Raw genomic sequence first — 11,294 nt, 5'->3', positions numbered from 1 at the left:
GTGGCGGGGGCGGCGGCGGGGCCGGGGCCGGGGCCGGGGCCGGGACTGGGACTGGGAGCAGCGGGGCCGGGAGCGGGGCCGGGGCCGTTCCGGTGGCGGCGGGGCCATGAATTTCCTCCGGGGCGTCATGGGCGGCCCCAGCGCCGGGCCGCAGCCGTCGGGCGCCGAGACGGTGAGGCGGGGGGGGCCGGGGCGCGGTGGTACCGGTACCGTGATGGTGCTGTGCCGGTTCCCGTGACGCTTCCCCTCGCTGCCTCCCTCAGATCCAGAAGCTGTGTGACCGGGTGGCCTCCTCCACGCTGCTGGACGACCGGCGGGACGCCGTGCGCGCCCTCAAGTCGCTGTCCAAGGCGAGTGGCGGCGGGGCCGGGCGGGCCGGGCCGGGCACGGGGCGGGGGCCGGGGCTGGCTGACGGCTCCTTGTGTCCCTTGTGTCCCGCAGAAATACCGCCTCGAGGTCGGCATCCAGGCCATGGAGCACCTGGTTCGCGTCCTGCAGACCGACCGGTAAGCGCCAGGCCTGCCCGGCGGGGCTTTGGGGTGGGCAGCGTGGGGCTGGCTGTAGGGCCGGCGGTCACAGCTGGAGGACTGCGAGGGGACAGCGCTGCAGCAGCTCGCACGGAGAGGGCGTGGAGGCTTCTTCGGCAGTACTTACAACCCAGCTGGAGGCCATCCCGCAGCGTGGTCTGTAGGCGATGCCACTGGCTGGGACTGGATGGTCCTCAGAGGTCCCTTCTGCGTAAGGTGCATCTTCGTGCTTCCAAGTGTCCCGTTGCTGCAACAGGTGGCATTAGGGAAGGGTGAATCCAAAGCTGTGGTATTAATTAAAAAGCTTTTGAAGCAACTTCAATCAACCTGATATCGGACAAAAGGTGATGTGGGTAGAATTAAGAGTAAATTAACAAAGTCAGCAGATGTGGCTCTTGGACTTGTGTATGTTGTTAAATGAATGGGTAGAATAGTTTTGTCACTGGGAATGTTACTTGTAGGGTTTGACTAGGAGGTGTGGATCCCCTCATGTTGAATGAGTGCTCTTACAATGCTCGTCTTGGTGCTTTGGAAGGGTTTATGCAATGTACAACTTGGTTATCTTGGCTGTGTTTTCCTTCTGCAGTTGCTTGCACTGATAGCAGTCGTGTGTCGCAACTTCAAAGCTGTTGGCAGGGCTCTGATTAACACTCAAACCCTGCGTGCTCCTGGCTCTTAGATAGGTGTATTGTAACAAGCTTTCAGTATGAGATTGAATGTCAAACTTGTTTTTTTAAAAAAAAGGATATATCTGAAGGGATATGTGGGATACATGCATGCCCACACACCAGAAACAGCAGTGTCTTCTGATGTCAAGAATTAAGCAGGGGTTCAGGGTCTAGAAGGAGGCCTCAGGGATCTAAGTGACTGTGGCATCTTGCTTTGCTGAAGTATACAGGACAAGAAAGCCATTCATGTTCACCTGAAGGCTGCTGGTGGCCCTGCTTACCAGGCAGGCTGTGAAGGTTTGGGGCTGCTGTCTAAACAAGTCCATGCTAGAGTTAAAATTGTACGTGTGGGCTGCATGCAGCTTAAATGGTGGAAACAGGACAAGGGAGGTAGCAGGAGCAACAGTCACCCCAAGGGGAAGCCCTTAAAAAAATGAGGTCAAGGAGCCTGGTTCATCCACTTATCTGCTGTTCAGGCCAGATTTGAACTTGGAGAAGGGGGGCGGGGCTCCACTGATCTCCTTTTCTTTGAGATGCTAAAAGAGAACTTGGCTGGGCATCAACCTGGAGCTTTTCTGAGCTTTTTTCACCTCCACTTGCCCCTTCAGAATTCGTGTGTACTGGAGCTCTGTTCAGGGGTGTTGCGTGACTCAGCAGCTCAAAAACCAGGAGGTACATCTTTGTGTCTTGGGTCTTTAGATGAGAAATACTGGCTTCCACAAAAAGTTCCTAGATTAATTTCCTATGGGATGATGTTAGTTTTAGGATGATGGCTTGTTTTAGAGCCGTGGCTATGGGCTGTGTGTGCTTAGGTGGTGGGAGCACACTGTTTGGTAGCAGTGAGAGCAGAGCAGAGGCTTTGGGGGCTCTTGCTGTGGGAGTACAAGTGGCTGCCAGCTGATCTGCACGGAGGGTTGAGAAATGAGTCGCAGGCTCAGCTGTCGGGGTGGTGTCTTGTGGGGGACAGCTGGCATGCTGTCATCCCCACGTGAGGGGCCACCCCTGCGTGTCATCCATGAGGGACTGTTGCAGTGCCCACTCAAACTGCCCTGAAGCTTTCTGCAGAAGTGAAAAATGCCCCTTTCTTTCTCCTGGCCTCCTTAGTTATTTTTTCTTTTTGGATTGCAGCTGTTTAAGATTATTTAAGAAGCAAGCCAACTTTTCAGAAAACAGAAGTGTGTGATTGACTCAAACTGCCCTCTCACATGGCACTGCGTTGATGTAACTCATTCGCACGTGCTGCTCCTGTACCTTGACTGGCTGTGGTGAAGTTCAAGTTCACAGAAGGTCTAGAAATATGATTAGTAATATGAAAGGAGCAGGGAAAACAGTATGCTGAATCTTCTCTTCCTTTCTTTTTTCCTCTGTTGCGTAGCTTTAGAAGGATATGCTTTTTTGGTGATCATTAGGTTGCCCTGAAGATGATGGGTGAGGGAGCTCCGGAGGTGCAGGTTATTTGCTGGGAAGCTGCTGATGGCTGTTGCCTCACTGACAGGAGATGTTGCTGATCGTGTGGTTGTCTCAGATGTGTGCCTGCAGCTGTTTTGTTTTTCTTGCATCAAAATATGATCCTAGCCCATAGGATTTTCCTCTTAGTTTTTAGTTGAGTAGAAGTGGGTCTTGCTTGAGTTTTGTCAGCTGAGGCTCCTTTTTTTTTTTAATTTTCTCTGGTCTTTTTTGCAGGGGTGGGGTGTTTGGGTGGAAGGAATTTGGGGGAAGGAGCCAGCAACAGGCAGGGGTCACTGAAACAGCAGAGTCTGCCTTGCTAGTGTGCATAACAGCAGCATGGAAAAGCTGAAGCAGCTTTCTGATAAGAAATTATTTTTTCCTAATGCAAACAAGTTTGCTGTGAAATTGTGATCTAATGGAAAAGTTGTTTGGATTAAAGGCCTTTTCAGTCAAGTATGGCAGCACAACAGTTAATTGTTATTTCTGTAGAGCTGGAGTAAAAGCAGGAACATCTTTTATCTCCAGTGCATTTCTTGGTTGTGGTGGATCAATTGCTCCTTCCCCTGGAACTTGATGTGATATGCACATGGACTGCACCAGCTATGTAGCAGTTTTTCTTTGATTTTCTGCCTGATCTCTGTGCTGCTCATTGCCTTGTCAATTGCCTTTTAGCTCTGTTCAGCTGTAAGTCATGCTCCTGTGTTCCTCATTGTGAAGTTGATATGGCAGGAAAAGTAAGAAAGAAAGATTTACAGCTTCATCTCCGAATTTCCTTAGGAAAAGGTCCTGGTTTGCGTGGCTGTGTGGAAGTGCTGGGTACTTCTTTCTTCCTTTTCTTATTCCTCTTCAGATCTTTCATGGTTGCTTCTGGCAGCTTCCTTTTTTTTTTTTCTTTTTTTTTTCCCAGCCTTTATCTGGAATAGAAATAAACTCCTTTTCTCTTTTAAGTGTACAAGATGCACTACCTGGTACACCGTTTCCTTGTAGATTACCATAAACGCCATCTCTTGCCTGGGCTGAGATACAAATGTTGAAACTGGCTCTATAGAAAACTGACTTCTTTCACTAGCTTTTCAGCTATGCATATCAGCCATCCTGCAGCCTGAAAACACTCCGGAGTTAGCCTTAAAATGTTCCAGACCCTTATACAAACCAGCATTCTTTGGCCATATGTTGTAATATGAAGAAGGAACTGTGATCTACAGGAGGACCTTTCCTTCTCCTTGCTGGCTGTCTGGATATTGCCACATCCCACCAGGGACTATTTTCAAAAAAGCTTGGCATGGGCTGTAGCACAGATCAGCACCACTTAACTGTTGGTGTGGAGGAAGGCAGAAGAGCAAAAAATTAACTTGACCTTAGACTCGTTTTATTCTGTTTATATAAAACAAGAATTTTAAAATTTACTTGTGGCAGTTGTAGTAGTTAAAAACCTAATATGAACGTGAGAGACAGAATTTGTGTGCTTCAAGTACAGACTTCAGTTGCTTTGTACTCGTATTTCCAAATTTTTAGAGTTGTGTTATGCTTTTAATTAAAGCTTTTTAAGAGGTAATGTTGCTTGTTAGTCCTTTGATCACTCTTCCATGAGCTGAGTTTTCAGGGTTAAAAAAAAAATTGCCTTCCTTTCCAGGTGTGCTATCACTGATGACATGATAGAAACATTCAGCTATTTCAGACTTCACTTGACAGGATAGATCATGCTTGGAAGAGGAGGTAAAAGCTTTTTGAGGCGCCCTACCTGGGCAGCACAATATGTGGGTACTTTCACTTCCATATGACTCTTCTCTGCTATTGTTTGTGAACTCGGGGAGTGCTGACTTGCCATTTCAGTCGAATGCCACATAAAAGCACTACTAGCAGCAGGAGGATGCCCCAGGTGGCTTACGCTGGATTGCTGCATTTCAGAAAGACTGCATCTTTTATGGATGTGTGAGAGACTGGAAATCTTTTTCTTGGCTGAAGACTTTCACTACAGAGCAAGAATTGCACAGCTTCCGTCTGAACAGAATAATCAGGAAAATACTGTTGTGTGTGATGAAGACCAGATGGAAGCAAGGCAGTGAGTTGCAAAGATACGGTGCTGCTGTCCTCATTTTGTGATGTGTTCTTCTTTCAACAAGAAAAACAAGGCCAGCTTTTTCCATATGCACATAAAATTTGGTTATTCTTTTGTAGCAGCTCTGATTTTCCTGGGAGAGGAAAGGAAAAGCGAGGCTGAGACTTTTTTTTCTCCCCAAAAGTCTCCAGGAAGTCACTTATGTGTTGTTCAGATGTGGAATTGTTTCAGTTACATGCAAAGGAAGCCACAGGCTTTGTAATACTGTGTTGAACTAAAATTACATTAAAGGTAAAGGGTGAAACATGCAGCTGGGAAGTCTGATCATACCTGCAGGACAGGAAGGTTTACATAGACTAAAAGCTTCTTTTATTTGCTTCGACTTAGATTTTGGCAGATTTTTGTAGTTGTTGCTTCCTTTACAACACAGCTTAAACACAGGTGGTGAGTTGTGTGACACTGAGGAAAAAAAAGAAGTGCACGTGTCTGCCTCGGACAACAAGCAGGGCAAGGATTCAACTCAGAACCCAATGGGAAGGGACAAGCCATGCTGAGCTGTGGTAACTGCTAGTTTTGGATTTAGTGTGTCATAGAAAGGGAGGTGAGTTGTTGCTCTGAGAGCCTACTCAAGTCCTTGCTGTAGTGATGCAAGAAAGGTAGGGGTGGGTTGCTCCATTCTGTCTTCTCAAAGCCGGTGGATCACCTTAAGGCAGCTCTGCTTTTTGGCTGTAATAGCAGCTGTAAGTTTGTCATCTTTAATTAGTGGTCTAGCAGAGGTAGCTGGCCTCAGTTAGGGCTTGGCTCTTAACACTGCTGGTTGGACAGGTTGTTTTGAGGGTTTGCTGTGAACTGGCGTAGTAGCTTCCTGAAATATGAATGAATCTTCAATGGTGTGGAATCCTCACTTTGTATGCCTTGGAGATTAGTGAAAACAAAGGCTTAAAAGTTTGAATGAGAGGTCTTAGTTTTGACAGCGTGCCCTTCCAGTGCTTGGCCAAGACATTAAAATAGCTGCTAGGTTTGTCCCTACTCGAGGTTTCTCCTGGCAGGAACAGGTTGAAAGGTGTGACTCAGGAAATGGGAGACGTGCTCACCATGAAGCTTCCTGTGGTTGTCTTGTGTCACCAGACTTTGTGGATGTGGCCACCTCAGGGAGTGGAACGGGCAAAGGGAGTTTGACTTCATTTAAGGGACTGGGAAGTTCATGGTGGGTAAAAACATGGCATTATACAATACCCATCGACGTCAGTTCTCTTTTGCAGTAGTGCTGTAAAGGCAACTGCAGGAGCAGAAACCAACATCGTAAACAAGAGATTGTAAGAGAAGTTGGAAATAAGTAAGTCATTAAAGCAAAGTGGTTCTTTTATTTGCAGTTCAGATTCTGAAATAATTGGCTATGCTTTGGACACTCTCTACAATGTAATATCGAATGACCTAGAAGAGGAGGAACAAGGTAAGCTCTTAATGGTTATGGTTGTATTAACTTGGGGGTGCTTTCCTTGCGGGTTTTGTTCAAGTTATGAACAGGAACAATGTCCAGTTTACTAATATGTAGACTTGCTTTGTTATCGCATAGCTGTTAAGACAATGTGAAGAAAATCTGTTGACACAGCTTGCACTAAAGTAATGCTGGATCTTGTGCTGATCTTAAAATCAGTGTTATGTGAACAGCACCCAGGTTGTATTTTTTCTAGTTTGTAAATATCACCAGGTCATTCTCTGCTATTGGTGAAGGACAGTTCGGACTGTTACTGTCAAATAGGGCTCTTCTTTCTGAGAACTTAACGATACCAAGAGATAAAGTCTCAGGTACCTTTGATAAGGTGGTTATAGTAAGTGTGAAAATGTTGCTTGCCAGCCCTGTTATGGTATTTTATGAAAACACTTCCCAAGATAATTAGACTTGGAAGCACAGTTGACAGTTATGTTGTGGAACTTATTTCCTGAGGCTCGTTATGCTAGTCCCTTAAAAGTAAGGGCAGCACACAGACTGACTAGGCCTACACAGTTAGCCAATGCTTTGCTATTTTGTGGTTTCTGCCCCTCCAGCCTTTATTTTATTTTATTTGTTGGTCAGCCACCAAATCTGGTCTGAAAGGCCAATGAAATTACAGCAGCCATGAAAAGTAACTCCTTATTTTATAAAAACTTTGGTACTCTGATGAAAATGACAGTAGTAACCCAAATTAGGCTTGAGCAAGAAGAATGGTTTAAAAATTGAATAGATGTGCTGGATCCAAGAGAGCCAGATGTTCTGGCAAGCAAAATAGCTGCTGATCATAACGAGTTCAGGCTCTTGAATGGTGCTGAGGGCAGGATGATCCAAGCTCCCTCATCTTTAGCCTCTCGGATGTGTGCAGAGAATAGGGATGGGGTCTGGCAGAGCGCTGTGCAAGTGCTAGCCTGGGAGGAGGCTTCCATCAGGGAACAACATCAGGCTCTGAGCTTGTGTGCATTTCCTGCTTTAACTACTGATAAATATCCTGTTGGGAAGTAGGTGAGGATTGTCTGATATGTAGGCATTTCTGCCAGTATGTTTGCATCACGTTACGTCCTTCTGAGGTGTACCTTCAGCAACGCATTGCCTCTTACCTGAGGAGGCTGCAAGAGATGTGTAAGCTGAAATCCTTTGTGTGTTGCATTACTCTTAACTTTCTCTGAAGTTGGCAGTTAGCTTTACTTGCCCTTCTTTTCCCTGTTTGTGGTAGTAGCTTTCATTCTTGACTCAACAAGAATGTTAATAGCAGTCTTAAGAAGAGCAAAGAATTGACAAATTTGAGTTCTGTATGTGAGATGATGGGTGTTGTGAAGGGTACAGGATGGTTCTGTACAGCTGCCTGAAGGAGTGATTTGCCACAGAAATGAGGATGGCTGCCTTGGAAATCTGAGCTTATGCTACTATTGGTTGTGCTGTTTGAAAAACTATTCAACTTGTGAACCTTTCTCTTTCTCTTTTTCTTTGATCTGCATTGACAGATGATTCTGAAGGTAAAAACCCTTTTACTTGTATAAATATGGCACTTGATAGATGTAGTTGCTACTCACACCCGTAACACACTCTGCTGTTTAAAAAGGACACTGTAAAGACTTGCATTAAAGTTGAGTGCATTTTGTGTTCTGCTCTGAAGTACAAATTTGCTTTGGAGCTGAAGTGGCTTCCCAAGGTACTATTTCATGTGATCTGGGCATGCTGAATGCTGGCAGACTTGTTGAGATAGTAATAATAAATTCTTGTTTGGGATGTCATGCAAGTGCAGCCTCAGTTCTTGTAGGGTTTGAATGGGAAGAAGGATGTGCAGAGTTTTTTGTCTTCAAGAAGCCCTGAAGTTTGACACAAATCCTTCACAGTGTCTCTTTTAAGCAATGCATGTTAAAAATAGTGTTCACCTCTGCCATAAGTTCACCACTAACGCTTATTATTCTTATTTCTTCAACTTTTTATTAAAATGCACTTCATGTGTTGATTCAAAGATGAAATTCTAATTGATAGTGCTGGATATTGGTACATCTTTAAAAGATAATCTTAAAAAATGGAAGCTGTTCTCCTCATTTGAGCCACATCCATGTAGATTTTTAAGAGCAATTTTAGGCATAATTCTGGAAATAGCAAGAGCTTAAAAAACAAATACCTCTCCCGCTGTCCCCTCACTTTAATTATTTTAATTCTTCCTTTTCTTAGAAGAGTCAAAAACATGCTGAACTAGAACCAAGCTTTTGGAATAAAAGTAGATCTCTGGCAAGCTAGTAAGAGGTAGTGTATACTGATGACTGCTGTTTTTTTTTTTCCTTCTTGCCTTAGCACCCAGAACTTGGGCAAGGATGAGGGTTGGGATTAGCAAGAATCCAGAGTTGAAACCCTTGCTATTTGTAGCTGAGCATGGCTGTAGGAAGAGATGAGCAGTCACGGCCTGTGGCAAATTCCAAGTGAAATATTTTAATCTAAGCCTGTATTTTAAATAAAGGGCAAAAAAGTTCAGGTTTATTCCTTGCTTTGTTTGCAGCAAGCTACAGTGTGCACAATCCATATATGATTCCTCAGCTCAGTTGCCCTACTTTACAGTAGCAAGTTTGGCAACTGCCCTTGTGTGGATTTGGTTTGCCTGTTGTGTTTTTTTGTTGATGCACTGTGGGAGTGGCCCAGACTTGATAAGCCCCCTCCTCTTCAGAGAGGGCCATATCAGATGTACTTGGGTTTTGCTAGATGTCAGGGCTAGAGTTACTCCTGCATGTGATTTGTCTTCCCTTTTGCTACCTTCTGTATTTCATAGTTTGTCCTCTTAAAAATTTGCAGCAGATTGGTGCTGCTTCTCTGTCACCTCATGTAAACTACCTACCAATCTCAGCCTCATTGGGAGGATTATAATGAGACTATGTTACAGGAACGATCAGTTTCAGTCTGATTACTCTAAGGCCACATAAAAAAAGGCCTCTTAACTGTACTGAAATCCTTGAAGATAGATGTTATAACAAACTCAGCTTGCAGTGTTTGATGGGAAGGAACAGTTTCAACTTGAAGGAAATTGGCTTGACTGAATTAAATTTTTTTCTTGGCGCCAGTCCAAGCAAATAGGTAGTCCTTTGATTTCTCTGTTTTGGTGTGCCCCTAACAAGGTACAGAGTTTCAAGATTATTTCTGGTCTTTGACCCTATTTATAGGTGCTTGGCTGCCAACAGTTGGTGGCTGTGAATCTTATGGTTCAAGTGAAAGGAAAAAAATCCTTGCTTTGCCTTCCATTACCCAAATCAGACTTTCAGATTTGGTCAGAAATTGTTTTATTGTTTGTTTGTTTTTCCCTGTGCTTTATGCTTCGAGCCATTCTTGTGCCTGTGGTTTCATCAGCTGGCATGGGATGGCATTGCAGTGCTGAATGTATGTGTGTGGTTGGTAGGGTAACCTGGTTTAGAAGATGAGTGGCAGTGCTTTTGCTGCAGGCCTTACCTGCTGTGTTTCTGGTCTGTCCTACCTGGCACATGGGACAGAGGCAGGGCTGATGGCAGCATGCTCTGCGGGACAGGAGTTGCTTTGAGGTTATGGAGAAAGGAGGAACAAAGAAGGAAACTGTTCAGGAGATGTGTGGGGAGAGAAGCTTTGTAGGGAGAAAAGTGCTCAGCCAGAGTTGGGAATGTGAGTGGCTGCGTTGTGTTGCTACCCCTGTGGCTGATCAGTGTGCATTTAGCCCCTTGGTTTGTTATGTTGCTTTGAGAAACCTCATAGAAACACAGCTGAGCAAGGAACTGATGTGATTTTTTAACTCAATGAGATACTAATTTCTTAGAGGTGGCCACAGGTGTCACAGAACTGAATTCTCATCTCTTGAGTGGGACTGGGTTGCTCAACTACCTTGGCTGAAAAGCTCCAGTCCCAGAAACTGTATTGGAGCTGAAAATACCTTCTCCTCCTGTCCAAAACGAAAACAATCTGAAGCTACCTCTGAGTTAAAATTGCTATTTGTGAGTATGTCAGTGGAAGTTCATTAACTGTGCCAACCATTAGTGCCTAAATAAGATAGTTTTGTAAATTGTCACTCAGACTGGAAAGCCAGCAGTGGGGCAGAGATGTAGTTTGCATATTTTCTGTTGTCTTGTGGGATACTTTTGCTTATTATCCATTTATGCAACAATGATCAAATAATTCTGTGAGACTGAATTGATCCGCTACTTTGATTCCGCACAACTGGAGAGTAAATGGAATGACGCTTGATTTTCTTTGTGAAATTAATTTAGATGCCAAGGCTGGGAGGCTTTGATACTTAGCTCTTCCACAGTTATTCTCTCTTCCTGATGTTTAAGTCCCGTCTAACTGCTGTGTGAAAATATAACTGAGGTTACTTATTCTGTGACTCTGTGGCTTACTTTCTCCACTACTCTCTTGAAGCCTCTTGGTGTGAAATATACATGACCCTTGCAAAAAGGTGAAAGGTGAAGAATCCTGTACTGGTTTAGTTGAGCTTTGTGGAAATGTTGAGTCTTTCTGCTCTTCCTTTGTCTGAGTTCTCTGGTCCCATAGAATTGTTTGGTTTTATCTGAAACAGGTGACGGTCTGAAAACGTTGAATGTGGATGTGATCAATGGGAAGAGGATTTTTTTTTTAATATTTATACTGGACTAGGTTTCTGTTTGGTAGATTGTTAGTTCCTTCCTTGATTTTAAAACAGCTCTCAATAAAAATTGTTTAGAGTAGCCTAAGCTGCTGCTTTTCTTTTTGTTTTGTGCACAGCTTGTGGCTGTTTGTTTTTGAAAATTATTTAAACTTATTAACACTGTATCAATGATCAAAAGCTTGTCTGTCACCCTTGGCTCTATTTTAGTGAGAATAAAAATACAACTAACCAAAGTTATTCTGTTTATGTGTTGTAATGCATTGTTTTTGACTATTACAGAAGAAAACTCACCTAAACAAGTTGATGATTTGGGAAGTCAGTTCACAGAGATTTTCATTAAACAGCAAGAAAATGTCACTCTCTTGTTGACACTTGTGGAGGTAAGCAACACCTTGGTGCTGGGAATACCGAAGGATATGTAGTGCTGCACAGTGAGGTTACCTTAATGCATGTTTTCACCTTTCCATGGAAGCATGTGTCAAATGTCAAG

General features: G+C 44.2%; 1 protein-coding gene across 7 annotated transcripts in view; it reads left to right on the top strand.

Moving 5' to 3' along the window:
* Window positions 1-11,294, top strand: part of USO1 (USO1 vesicle transport factor) — a 32,666-nt gene continuing 21,372 nt past the window's right edge. For 3 of the 7 annotated variants that reach the window (XM_068680453.1, XM_068680452.1, XM_068680449.1), the window contains exons 1-5: window positions 2-172; window positions 264-350; window positions 442-506; window positions 6,077-6,156; window positions 11,084-11,184. In XM_068680453.1, the coding sequence (XP_068536554.1) occupies window positions 107-172; window positions 264-350; window positions 442-506; window positions 6,077-6,156; window positions 11,084-11,184 (399 nt within the window). In that variant the 5' untranslated portion in view covers window positions 2-106. Of the gene's footprint in view, window positions 173-263; window positions 351-441; window positions 507-6,076; window positions 6,157-7,679; window positions 7,692-11,083; window positions 11,185-11,294 lie in introns of all 7 variants that reach the window. The other 4 variants (XM_068680451.1, XM_068680447.1, XM_068680448.1 and 1 more) reach the window with 3 other exon arrangements.

This window comes from Anas acuta, chromosome 4 (assembly GCF_963932015.1).
Source record: "Anas acuta chromosome 4, bAnaAcu1.1, whole genome shotgun sequence".
Classification (NCBI taxonomy): domain Eukaryota; kingdom Metazoa; phylum Chordata; class Aves; order Anseriformes; family Anatidae; genus Anas; species Anas acuta.
The sequence above is the reverse complement of the archived record's forward strand: the minus strand, read 5'-3'. Positions and strand labels throughout refer to the sequence as shown.